The following is a 12,151-nucleotide window of genomic DNA, read 5'->3' as shown; positions in this document are numbered from 1 at the left end:
CTTTTATTTGTTTTATTAACTCTGATGTGAATTTCGGGCTCTGATGTGAATTTCAGGTCCTGATGTGAATTTCGGGCCAAAAATTGAATTTCGAGCCAAAAATTGAATTTTGGGCCCTAATATGAATTTTGGGCCGCCCGAAATGAGCCCAACACGTTTAAGCAATTACGGACTGGGCCATGGGCCGGCCCGACACGACCCAAAATTCAAACGGACCGGACCGGCCCGAAATTCAAACAATATGGGCCTTTTCGGGCTTGGGCCGGGCGGCCTGAATGTACACCTATAATTCTCCATATCTCACTCACTATTTTAAACTCCACTCTGCAAACAGTATAATCTTTAGTGTAAAACAGTATTTTACATGATCGTTTACACGGTCTACTAGAGATGACCTAAGTCATCATCTTCATCTCCTTTTGGGTCTGCGGCTCATCAAAAGTGTTACTCCTAATTATTGCCGATAAGATACTTCGGCTCACAGTAACATCGATCAGTAGGCCATCATTCAGATTCCTGGCAACAATGGAGGGCGTTGTCCTCGTGCCTTCTGCATTTTCAGCCACCTGTGGTGTCTGCATAAGCAAATCCATCCATTACCTCAAGGGCATCAAACTTCTACCCTTTGAAAATGACCATAAAATTAGCAATGATGGCGAGTGCAAAATTTTAGACGAAAATGTGCTCTGCAAAGCATACAAGAGGCAACTCCATCAAGGAAACCACTTTGTTGGTTCTATGTCAAAAGATCAGAACCAACACTCACATCCTCTAAGGTAGTGTTTGGTTCGGTGTCAACGAGAGATGGAATGTGATCAACCATCGGCTGATCCCGTCCCTTGTTTTTTGAGGAATGGTCTCATCCACTATTTTTGAAGAATATTCCTTCACCCTGACTCTGAACTTCCAAACTAAACACGGGTCAAGTTAGAATGATCACATCCCATCTCTCTTCATCAGTGGCGGCCCTGAGGGTGGGGCGAAGGGCCGCCGCCCCGGACCCCCAATTATATAGATATATGGCCCCCGAACCTAGTTATACATTCAGTAATTAGACTATCAGACATAATAGCTTAATAGTGAAATGTCGAATAATTAGCAGCTACGAAGCGTTCACAACTCAGTCGTATTTAAACATATTAAAAGAACTTTTAAGATAATACTATAATATGTATCTTTTTATTTATTTGTTACTTGGTATGAATATTTTTATATGTGTCTTGAGTTTATATATTGATACTATTTTTATATAACAATAGTTTGATGGACCTCTATTTTAAATTTGTTCCGGGCCCCTAAAACCTCCTGTCCGCTGCCGGTCTTTATTCTTCCTCGTTCCTCCGTCTAAATACTACCTAAGTGTTCGAGCCTTGTCGATAAGAGAGAGAAAAAAAATCTGAAATCATAGACATGCCACAGGTCCCTAAAACAAAGCATAAGAACTGAAGCAAACAACTAACATGCATGCCTCCTGACAAATCTACGTGTCTTTACGTGCCAAAACTTCGTTGTTACATTTCTGGTTGGACTAATCTTTTCGTTTCCAACTGTACTTTTCAATCCACAATCAAGAGGTCCCAACAAGGCCTCGACATCGTTAAAATCCGCAATCAGCTAACCTAACTGTACAACAGATGTATCTAATTCATGGTTCAAGATTCAAATACCGTTGAATAAGGCCGGCGGCTGGCTTAGTACATCTGCTTTTAGCTTCTCGGCAGACAAATTTCACTGCAACTCGCCCAACTATTTGTTCCTGTATGGACCTTACAAATTCCCAAACAAAGGCACATGAATGAAGCCACTATTGATGAACACAGGAACCATATTGTTACAGACATAATTCCCAAACAAAGCCACATGAGTCAAGCTGAGCATGTATGTAGACGTAATTCAGATACAAATCACCATATATGTTTAAACTGCGTTCGTGAGCTTTATCCAGTATGATTGAGCAATGCTTCAGGTCAGGATTTGAAAGGCTTTCATGAAGAAGAAGAAGACGACGGCTTGTGTCTTGCAGTTGCAGATGCCTTCAGCTATAGTTTCAGTTGTAGTTCCAGTATGACTGACACCCGTTTGCAAGACATTCAAGACACAAACAGAATCATGAATATATCAGATTCAGTTAACTTAGTGTAGCAACAGGATGACCTACTATATAGCATGAACTTAATTCAGCAGGCACATACAGAATCATGAATCTATCAGATTCAGTGAACTTAGTGTAGCAACATTGTAAGCTTCATCAGATTAGTGGGACAACACGGATCCGAAGTGGAAAAAAAGGATATAAACTATTTAGTGAAGTTTCCAAAATGCTGTCACAACATTAATTTCTAGTTCAGTTTCAGGTTAACACCTTGAATCCGGCTAACACCTTGCCTAATCATGCAGTTTTAGGATATTCAGAGACGAACACGATGAGCTGCTGAGCATTAGAGAACACCAGCAGACCAAAAGGGGGAAAAAAGAACAGGTACTGCTATGAAAAAGAAAAGGCAAGAATCCACTCCGAGATTTAATCACATATATTCCCTAATTGCCGAAGGGCCAACAAATCGTTCAGATGGTTCATTTGTGGAAGAACAGTGATCAACAGTTGGAGAATGAACAGATATAGTAGAACTGTCAGAACACCGAGCAGTCAACTATATAGATAGGCCAGGGACCGAGTGCCATACAGAAACAACATTAACAGATGTATAATTCAAGATTAGAGAAGTCGATCGCCTTTCCTATCTCCTACAACTATATAGTAATGAACTATGAAAAATTCCAACCAGATCTTCTATCCAAACAATTGCAAGCTCCATCATTCACGCAACTAGCAATGCATTTCAGTCGCTTGAAACCTTAGAGACCTTGGGAACATCCACGGGAAACCTGTCGATCTCGTCCATCCACGGGTTCGTCTCCTCCGCCGGGTTCACCGACCGGAGCGCCCTCCACACGGCGCTGTTGCACTTGAACCCTGACCCGAACGCGATCTGCCACACCCGGTGGCGGCGCCGGATCCTCCCCTTGGCCTCGCTGTAGGCCAGCTCGTACCAGAGCGAGCTGCTGGACGTGTTCCCGAACCGGTGCAGCGTCATCCGCGACGGCTCCATGTGCCAATCCGTGAGCGCCAGGTTGCTCTCCAGCTCGTCCAGCACGGCACGGCCGCCGGCGTGGATGCAGAAGTGCTCGAACGCCAGTTTGAAATCCGGGATGTACGGCTTCACCTTCTTCATCTTGAGCAGCTTCTTGGCGACCAGCGTCGCCATGAACAGCAGCTGCTCCGACAGCGGCAGCACCAGCGGGCCCAGCGTTGTTATGTTCGTCTTGAGCGCGTCGCCCGCCACCGCCATCAGGTCCCTCGACAGCGACACGCCCACGACGCCCTCGCCGTCCTCCTCCTGCGTCACGCAGCCGAAGCACCGGTCGTCCGCGCCCTTGTGCGTGCGCACCGTGTGCACCAGCTCGTACTTGGCCCGCCGCCGGTCGGACCGCCGATTCGAGAGCAGCACCGCGGCGCCGCCCATCCGGAACAGGCAGTTGGACACCAGCTTGGAGCGGTCGTTCCCCGAGTACCAGTTGAGCGTGATGTTCTCCGTGCTGATGACCAGCGCGTACGACCCCGGGTGCGTCTGCAGCAGGTCCTTGGCGAGGTCCACGGACAGCAGCCCGGCGCTGCACCCCATCCCGCCGAGGTTGTAGCTCACCACGTTCCCGCGCAGCTTGTAGTGGTTGACCACCATGGCCGACAGCGACGGCGTCGGGTTGAACAGGCTGCAGTTCACCACGAGGATCCCGATGTCTTTGGGCTTGACCCCCGTCTTGGCGAGCAGCTCGTCAACGGCGCCGAACATGACCTCCCGCGCCTCCGCGCGCGCCTCGTCCATGGACGGGTTGGGCGGCACCCGCGTGACGGCGGGGGGAAGGTACGTGTCCTCGCCCAGCCCCGAGCGCTCCAGGATCTTGCGCTGGAACTCGAGGCTGGCGTCGGTGAAGCAGCCGGTGAGCCTGGAGCAGCGCATGAAGGTGTCGCGCGTGCACCGGCGCTCCGGCCCGGGCTTGTAGCAGGCGAAGTCGACCAGGTACACGGGCCGCGGGCGGGTGAGGAAGTAGGCCGTGCCGAGGAAGACGAGGAGCGTGGAGCAGGCGAGCACGGAGATGAGGTTGAGGCGGAGGTGCGCCCACAGGTCGGCGACGTCGCGCGGGGAGAGCGTGGAGAGGTACACGGCCACGAGCACCATCAGCGGGGTGAGCAGCAGGTACATGCCGTGGGTGATGAGGTAATGGTACCCCAGCTTCACGTACTTGAGACGAACCGACTGCTGGAAGTCCGGCAGCTGCCGCGACGGCGACGGCGTGGCGGAGGCCGGGTTGGTCGGCGGCGCCGGGTTTTCCATGGCCCCTCTCCCTCTGTAACACACAGTTTGAGTTCGGTCGGTCGGTCAGTAAAACGCGAATAAAAATAACAACGCCGAGATTAAGTTTCACAATCTTGCGCTTGTCGATTGTGTAAGGATCTGAGTGGAGAGATGTGGCTAGCTGAAGGCGTTTCCGCTAGTTTCTTAAGCATCCGAGTCAAGAAACTGCCACGAAATCGACCAAACAAAAAATGACATCATATTTCTTTTTTGAAATCTGAATTATCAGTTGTCCTACGTGCGGGGGGGGGGGGGGGGGGGGGGGGGGGGGGGGGGAAGAAGAGCAATCCAGAACAGAAATGGCCACCACACTAGACGAGACAGGTTTTCTTTCCGTTCCCAATCGGCAGCGCGGAAGAAACTAATCAAGACGAAGAATCTTTCTCGCGTGCTCAAGATCAAATGGCTACGGGGGTTCCTCGATGGTAGGAGAAACGAGCAACGACGGATCAGATACGCCACGCGCGCGATCAACAGAAGAGGAAAAGGCAACCCGATGCGTACCAATCGAACAGCAGAGGAGCCGCCGCCGCCGCCTCCGTCGGACACCAGATCGAACCGAACCCCTGTAAAATCTGAACCAGGCCTCACTCGAAGCAGAGCACGGCGTGGAGAAGAAAGTCAGGGATTCGCCCCGCCCCGCCCCGCCGGAGTTTTAATAGAGGAGGAGGGGGAGGGAGAGGGAGAGAGGAACGGTGCGAGGGCCCACCTGACAGCTTCGGCCCCGGCGCACGAGCGGCGGCACGCCAGCCGTACGCTGGCGTTGACCGATGGACGGCCGGATGGTGGTGGCGGGCGTTCGAACGGGCGGACGGATGGAGGCCGCTCCCCTGTTATTACTTGCCCGCACGGCGCACGCGCAGGCAGGCGGGAAGCCGTTACGTAGTAGTACTGGCACTGCTACGCTGAGCGGACGCGGTACTACCGTACTAGTGTGAATGGTACCGTTTGTAGTTGTTCGATTATTTTTGTTCTAGGCATTGAGATGGAGATAGATTTTGGTTTATTATGAATTTAAATTGGCTCAATATTATCTAATCCATATGGTTTCGTGTCAAGGAACAAGCTCTAGAGGGAGCTGAGATCCGATCCGTATACATCTGACTCAGTAGCGAAGCTAGCAAATATTTTATCGGGGTCATTAGTATTAACTACTTAATTTTTACTATAGAACTTTTGTTATTAACACTGTTTTCTATTAGATATTCAAAAAATTACCGGAGTCAGCTGACCCCAAAATAAAGGCGGGCTCCGCCCCTGATCTGACTATCTGGTATGTATCTTAAAGTTTAATATTTAAAATGTCAATACCTATTAAAATTTAATAATATTTAAAATGTTGATATCTATTAACATTTAATAATATATGTATTCGATTCGATTTTGAAGAAAAAAATATAAAAATAAATATGGAATAAGTAATATCCGTTCGACTCTGACGGCCATGTGGGTGCGTATCGAGTTGGCATCGGCTGGCCGAGGGCGTGTGAGTTTGAGCTGTGGCCTGTGGGGCGGAGAGAACGTGGCTGGAGTGACGGGGTTTTCTTGCGGGAACAGCCGGCGGTTTGTCCGTTTTCTCGGCGGATCAGCTGCCAGTTCATTCCGTTCCGTCTAGTGCTGTGCACTGGTTTAAAAAGTCGTGAGACATCTGTTTGGAGGATTAGCAGGAGTCTAAAAATTCGCGGATAACGCAACTGTCAATGTGAAACGGAACTCTACCAGAGACAGGAACGGTACGGTACGGTACGTGCATGGTGATTGACGAGTTGCAGTCACGGTCCTTTGACGAGTCATCACTGTGCTGAGAATTTTCCTCTGACCCATTCCTCGAGTACCAGAGCAAGACCACGGGGGAGGCTTCGATTGGCCTTCCAGAAGATCGACGACGACCGGAGCTCCGACGCGTTGTCGCCGCACGTCTCGTCACTCGTCAGCGCCCCGCGCCCGGCGACTGTGGACCGGCTACCCCAGCCGGGGAGTGCGGTGCAGCCGAGAGAAGGCCTTTTGTTTGTTGTTGCACGCCTCGTGGAGCCGCGTCGCCCATGTTCCAGAAGCAGAACCTTTGACTGTGATCAGATCCCGGCGCTGCGTTAGAAATGTCTTTAGGACACGTAGAATCTCTCATCGATTGGTTTTCCAAGCGTAAAGAGACGATTAATAGACTGCGCGGCATGTACAACATTATTACACGAGGGTCTCTTATAGAGTTTTTAGGGGGTTAAGTATAAAAAAAATCAAGAGACGAGCTCTTTACGAAAAGTCTGTCTCTTCACGACTTTCTGCATATATTGTCTCTTAACTGCATTAATACTCTAAGGGCCTAGGGTTGTATCATATAATCTCTTAGATATCTCTTGTACCTAGAAAACTGTTTTAAAGGCTCTATATTATACATGCCCTAACTATAAACCTTTAGACCATAAATTGTGTAAAGACAAACTCTTCGTGAAGAGACCAATCTTATGCCTTTTATTTAAACACTTAAGACACCTCATATAAAATATGATTGTACATACCCTTAGCAATTTCATAAGAATATTCTTTACGACTAATTAAGGATAATCATGTCATTATCTCTTAGTTGAAACCACCGAGCAAATTTAGGGGGTGTTTGGTTCCTTTAGTTACCATCGTAAACTTTAGCCACTAAACTTTAGTCTCCGGAAATTCTATTTGGAAGGCCTTATTTAGGGCATGCGTTGAAGCACCCAGTTTTGAAGAAACTGATTTATAGAAACTAGAGTAGTTCTAAATATAGCAGTTTATATTCCAACTCAATAGAAACTAGATTCCTAGTTCCTTAAAAACCAAGACGTACTCTCCCTTAGCTAAAACCAACTTTTGTTTGTTTACTTTTATCATGTGTTTGTTGGTTTCATGGAATTTACATCTATTGCTATCGCTTTTTAAATAGTGGAAGGGTATGTTGGTAATTGTGTATAAAAACTATAAATTGGTTCCTTAGAAAAGTTCCAAACACCTTACCTAACTTTTTTTCCCATAAAACAGTTCTAGAAGCTGAGGATGAAAACCGATATGCTTCCAAATAGACCAAAATGACTAAATAGTTAGTTTGTGGGGAAGCATGGCCTGGAGCGTAGTCTAAGTAGCAAATAACGAGTAGGGTAGGTCTAGAGTCGCACTTGCCATGTTACACGTATCCAGTCCACGAACAGCCGAGCGGTGGCAAGCGGATATCAGCGACGCCAAGGCGAGCCCGACTGCAGACGGTGGCAGGGCATGGTGGAGCTGCGGAGCTTATTGTGGGAGATGAACTGATGAAGACATTCTAGTTCTGGACTCTTGGTTGAAATCGTGAAAGATCCTTGTCGACATCACTCACACAACAGCAACAGTAAGCATTTTCGGCCTTGGGCCTTGTTGTGTGACGATCACTTCCCCTCTCGAGCTTGTCCTTTTAGTATCATGGGTCTCCTCGGGGGAGGGTCATGCACATACTGTTGAGCCACCACTTTCCTACTACAGTGTAGTGTGAGTGTACTCAATGTGTATAGCTCCCGAGGCCCCAACTTACTCGATGAATCACCTAGGGTTACTTTTACCGTCACATCCATCGCCTAGGGACATAACATACCTACCCCTATGCTATGCTCTTGTTTAGAATCCAACGAGTCTTTTATGGCCTCCTAGGTCGTTATTGGGATAACTATGAGTTGTTATCTTCGGCATTATTGAATGAACTAGCCTAAAGGGGTCGAATCCTATTGATATTTGGTAAAATGTTCTTCTAAAGACACGAGGGACGGCTACTGGTAGGATCTAGATGGCTAGATGGAGTGAATAGCATATAAAAACATAAACTTTTGTCGGTGTTTTGGGTCCGACCGCGCACCCGGGGTTGCCCCTCAAAGTGCTTTTTGGTGTAGGACGGTGTTATCGACTGTAGCACGATGGTTCGTGCTAGTTGCACGAGAAACAGCGGACAGTTGTGTACAGGTTCGGGCTGCTTTGAGATGCGTAACACCCTATGTCCTAATGTGAGCACTTTTATGTGGTGGGTTACAAAGAGGTTCTCTAGTATTGGAAACATTGAGAGCTAGTGTGTGGCTAAGTAGAATGAGGTCGATCGTCTTGAAGGGGTGCCCTTGGGCCTTATATACTCGACCGTGGGGCGTTACATGTGGATATGATAATAACAAGTGCCTAAAAATAGTGAACTGACTGAGTCTATCTTCCTACAATTCAGCCGACTCATCCTCGCTCAGTTCCGATGTACGTGGCCCCTGTGCGGGAAGATCAGGTCACTGTTACGATCTCCGCTTGAATTCTTCGGGCCACCTAGGCTCGCGTCGATCCAGTTTATTGGACGTTCCTCCCCAGGCCCACGAAAGGATGACCTTGCGGATTATTGGGCTCACTGGCCCCTCGCGAGGCATCTTGTCCTTCTGGTGGACCCGGGGGATATCTGTCCCCCACAAGCCCCCGATCTTTGGGTTGATTTTGAAATAACCGGCCCAAAGATCCAAGGTCCAGCTTGTAGTTTATGATTTTAATAAGAAATGCCTTGGAAATAAGCCTTCCGAGTCACTACTTTTGAGCTCTTGAGTGATCCGGTAAAAACGATATTTTACTGTCTTCTCCCGCTATTATTCCTCGGAATTCAGTGTTTTGTCTCGGTCTCATGCTTCAGAGGTCAGCATTTTGTACCGTAGAATTTTGAAGTTCCTTGGGTGCACCGAAGGTGCACCCAATGGGTGTAGCCCCTGAGCTTCGAGTGGATTTTTGCAGATAATCCACTCGAAGGTCTTCATTTCAAGTCTTCTCAGAAATTACTTTTGTCTTCCACATGTGCTTTCTCAGAGGTCAGCCTTGCATTAGTTTTGCCGTATGCTTTAGAGGTCAGCATTTTGTCTTTCGAGGATGATTATTCATTGGGTGCACCGCAGGTACACCCAATGGGTGTAGCCCCCGAGCTTCGAGTGGATTTTTGAAAATAATCCACTCGAAGGTCTTCGTTTCTAGCTGTTTTTCAGAAATCATCTTTTTCTTTTGTCGAATGCCCTAGAGGTCAGCATTATGTCATCAACGTTATGCTTTAGAGGTCAGCATACATTTTTATCTTTGAATCCGAGTGCACGATCTGCCCATATCTTACTAGGTCTGGCAATTTATTTGATCTGCGACTGATTGGACGTTCGATAGGTGGCCTTTGGCTAGTCTTCATATCACTTCGTGCTTCAATGCTTCTGTCGATTAGACTTGTACCTCATCGGCTATATTTGGTTTTCCTCTGATATATGTTGATATCCTCCTTTTGTCTTGGGGTATTCATTGCATATACTGTAAGGATGTGATTGCTTGGGAAAATCTATTGAAAATTTCTGGACGTCCCCCCCCAATGGGTGTAGGCAAGGGATGGCTTGGTGCACTGAGCGTTTAGCAAACTGCTTCTGGATAGTAACTTGATGTGACCGCGGGTGTAATCATATCGCCCAAACAGTTGACTGAAGTCCCAATGGGTGTCGTGTTACGTGGAACGGCGTCAGCCGCCTGACGTGTCTTCAGACGGTTTGAATTGCATATTGAATTTTTGCGACTGTTCGGTGACCGTGGTAGGAGGTGAGCGGTTGCCTCCTTCCTCTATAAATAGTGTTCTTGCTTCTCTGGCATTTTCACATCTCTTTTCGCTGCTCGCTGTTTACTTTCTTCTCTTTCTCTCTACTACACCATGGGCAAGAGCAAGAAGGGTGGTAGTTCTTCGCATCACTCCGGCGACAAACGCAAGCGTGAGCCGACTCCTCCCTCGGAGGACTTCGGTGACTCGGAGTACTCGGAGGAGGAGTTCTCCTCCGAGTCCGAGGGTTCACCAGCTCCTGCCTCTCCCCCGGTGTCGTCTGATGACTCAGACAACTCCCAGGGGATCGCCACAGAGGTATGGATCTACATCCGGGCCGTCGAGCACGCCGGGCTCAAGGGCTCGGATGAGTCGGAGTACTCCTTGGACGAGGAGAACTCCTCGAACGAGGAGGGCGGCAGCGGCGATGGCGGTTACGGCGACGACGACAGAGGTGATGGTGATGGCGGCGACGACGACGACAAGAGCGGTGACGGTGGCGGCAAAGGTGGCAGCGGCGATGGCGGTGGCGGCAGCAAGGGCAGCAGCAGAGGCAGCAACAAGGCCAGTGGCTAGATGCCACTGGTTTTAAATGTTAATATAGATTAGTAGTAGAAGTAGTATTAGTGCAATAATGTAGTAGTAGCTAGTAGTATAGTGTAGTGAAATATGATGTAGTAATGGGGAGGTCATCAACTCATAATGAGTTGATTTGTAAGTTCGGTAACGCTTCCCTTATAATGAAGAATGAATTCGCCCCATCTTGTGTGTATCATTTTGCCTTCTAGCTGATCGTCGATCGTGTTAATGCCTATTGCAGAGGCTGTTTCTGGACGTAATGCTTGGGTAGCGACTTAGAATCATTGAGTCGCGCTTCAGACTGCCTTCTTTGCGATGCCAGTGTTTTAGTAGTGGCGGCCGAGTGATTATCAGCGACGTTGGGGCTTTTAGAAGCGGTAGCAGAGTGATAGCGGGCCATGTCGGTATTTTAGAAATAACGACCGAGCGGTTACTGGCGATGTCGGCATTTTAGAGGTAACAGCCGAATCCTCTGGAGCCACGTCACTGTTTTAGGAATAACAGCCGAGTGACTGCTGGCGACGTTGGCGTTTTAGAAGTAACAACCGAGTGATAACGGGCCACGTCGGCCTCTTTGGAAATAGTGGCCGAGTGAAGTCTGGTAACGTTAGCGTTTTTAGAAATAACAGCTGAGTTAATTTGGGTTGCGTCGGCCGTTTTGGAAATAACGGCCGGGTGATGACATGGCACGCCAGCGTTTTAGAAATAACCGCCGGGTGATGACATGGCACGCCAGCGTTTTAGAAGTAACCGCCGGGTGATGACTAGGGGCTTTTAGAAATGGCGTTTGGCCCGGGAAAACCCCATATGTACTGCACTGTCGCATATCTCTGCATTCTATGCCCTAGTTTCGCTTTTCTGCATCTAGGCCTTCTCCGCCCTCTTGCAATACTGCCTCCGCTCTGTTCGCCAGCAAAGTTGAGATGGCGCCCAAGCGGAAATCCCAGAGTTCGTCTGCTGCAATCATTCCTCCTATCAATCCCAACAGTTAGTTGCCCTTCGCAGGTAACCACATGTCTGTTATCTCTGAATCCGACCTCCTCCATCTCGAATCCATCGGAGTTCTTCCTCCGAAGGAGCTCTGTTTTTGGCGGATCTGCCGTGGGGTCACTGTTCCGACAGAAGACACCCACGAATCCGTCATTTACGTTCCTTTTCTCATCCGCGGCCTTGCTCTTCCAATTTCCCCTTTCTTCCGCGGTCTCCTTGACTTTTATCACTTGAATCTGACCCACCTGAATCCCAATTCCATTCGGCAAGTTTCCGTTTTTGTTCACTTGTGCGAAGCTTTCCTTGGTATTCTGCCACACTTCGGCCTATGGAAGTACTTGTACCACTATCGGCCTGGGATGGCTGGAGGGCAGCACCAGCTTGTGGGGGGCGCGAGTTTGGAGATGCGCCATGGGAGAAAGGCCGACTACCTCGACATCCCACTCAAGGACAGCATCAAAGGATGGCGCCTGGAGTGGTTTATCGTGGAGAACCACGGGAATTCCCCCCCCCCCCCACGGTCAGGTAGACAGCCAGATGTTCGTACTCTGAGCTGGACCGAGTCCCCCACAGACCTGGAGGTGGCTGAGGC

General features: G+C 48.8%; 1 protein-coding gene across 1 annotated transcript; it reads right to left on the bottom strand.

Moving 5' to 3' along the window:
- Nucleotides 1–2,577: 2,577 nt before the first annotated feature.
- On the bottom strand, nucleotides 2,578–5,065 carry LOC100285225 (fatty acid elongase). Its single transcript, NM_001158119.2, has 2 exons — nucleotides 4,920–5,065; nucleotides 2,578–4,407 (listed from the first exon to the last, which is right to left on the bottom strand). The coding sequence occupies exon 2, from the start codon at nucleotides 4,392–4,394 to the stop codon at nucleotides 2,841–2,843; it is 1,554 nt and encodes a 517-aa protein (NP_001151591.2). The 5' UTR covers nucleotides 4,395–4,407; nucleotides 4,920–5,065; the 3' UTR covers nucleotides 2,578–2,840.
- Nucleotides 5,066–12,151: the final 7,086 nt, after the last annotated feature.

The sequence above is a fragment of the Zea mays genome, chromosome 5 (assembly GCF_902167145.1).
Source record: "Zea mays cultivar B73 chromosome 5, Zm-B73-REFERENCE-NAM-5.0, whole genome shotgun sequence".
NCBI lineage: Eukaryota > Viridiplantae > Streptophyta > Magnoliopsida > Poales > Poaceae > Zea > Zea mays.
The sequence above is the reverse complement of the archived record's forward strand: the minus strand, read 5'-3'. Positions and strand labels throughout refer to the sequence as shown.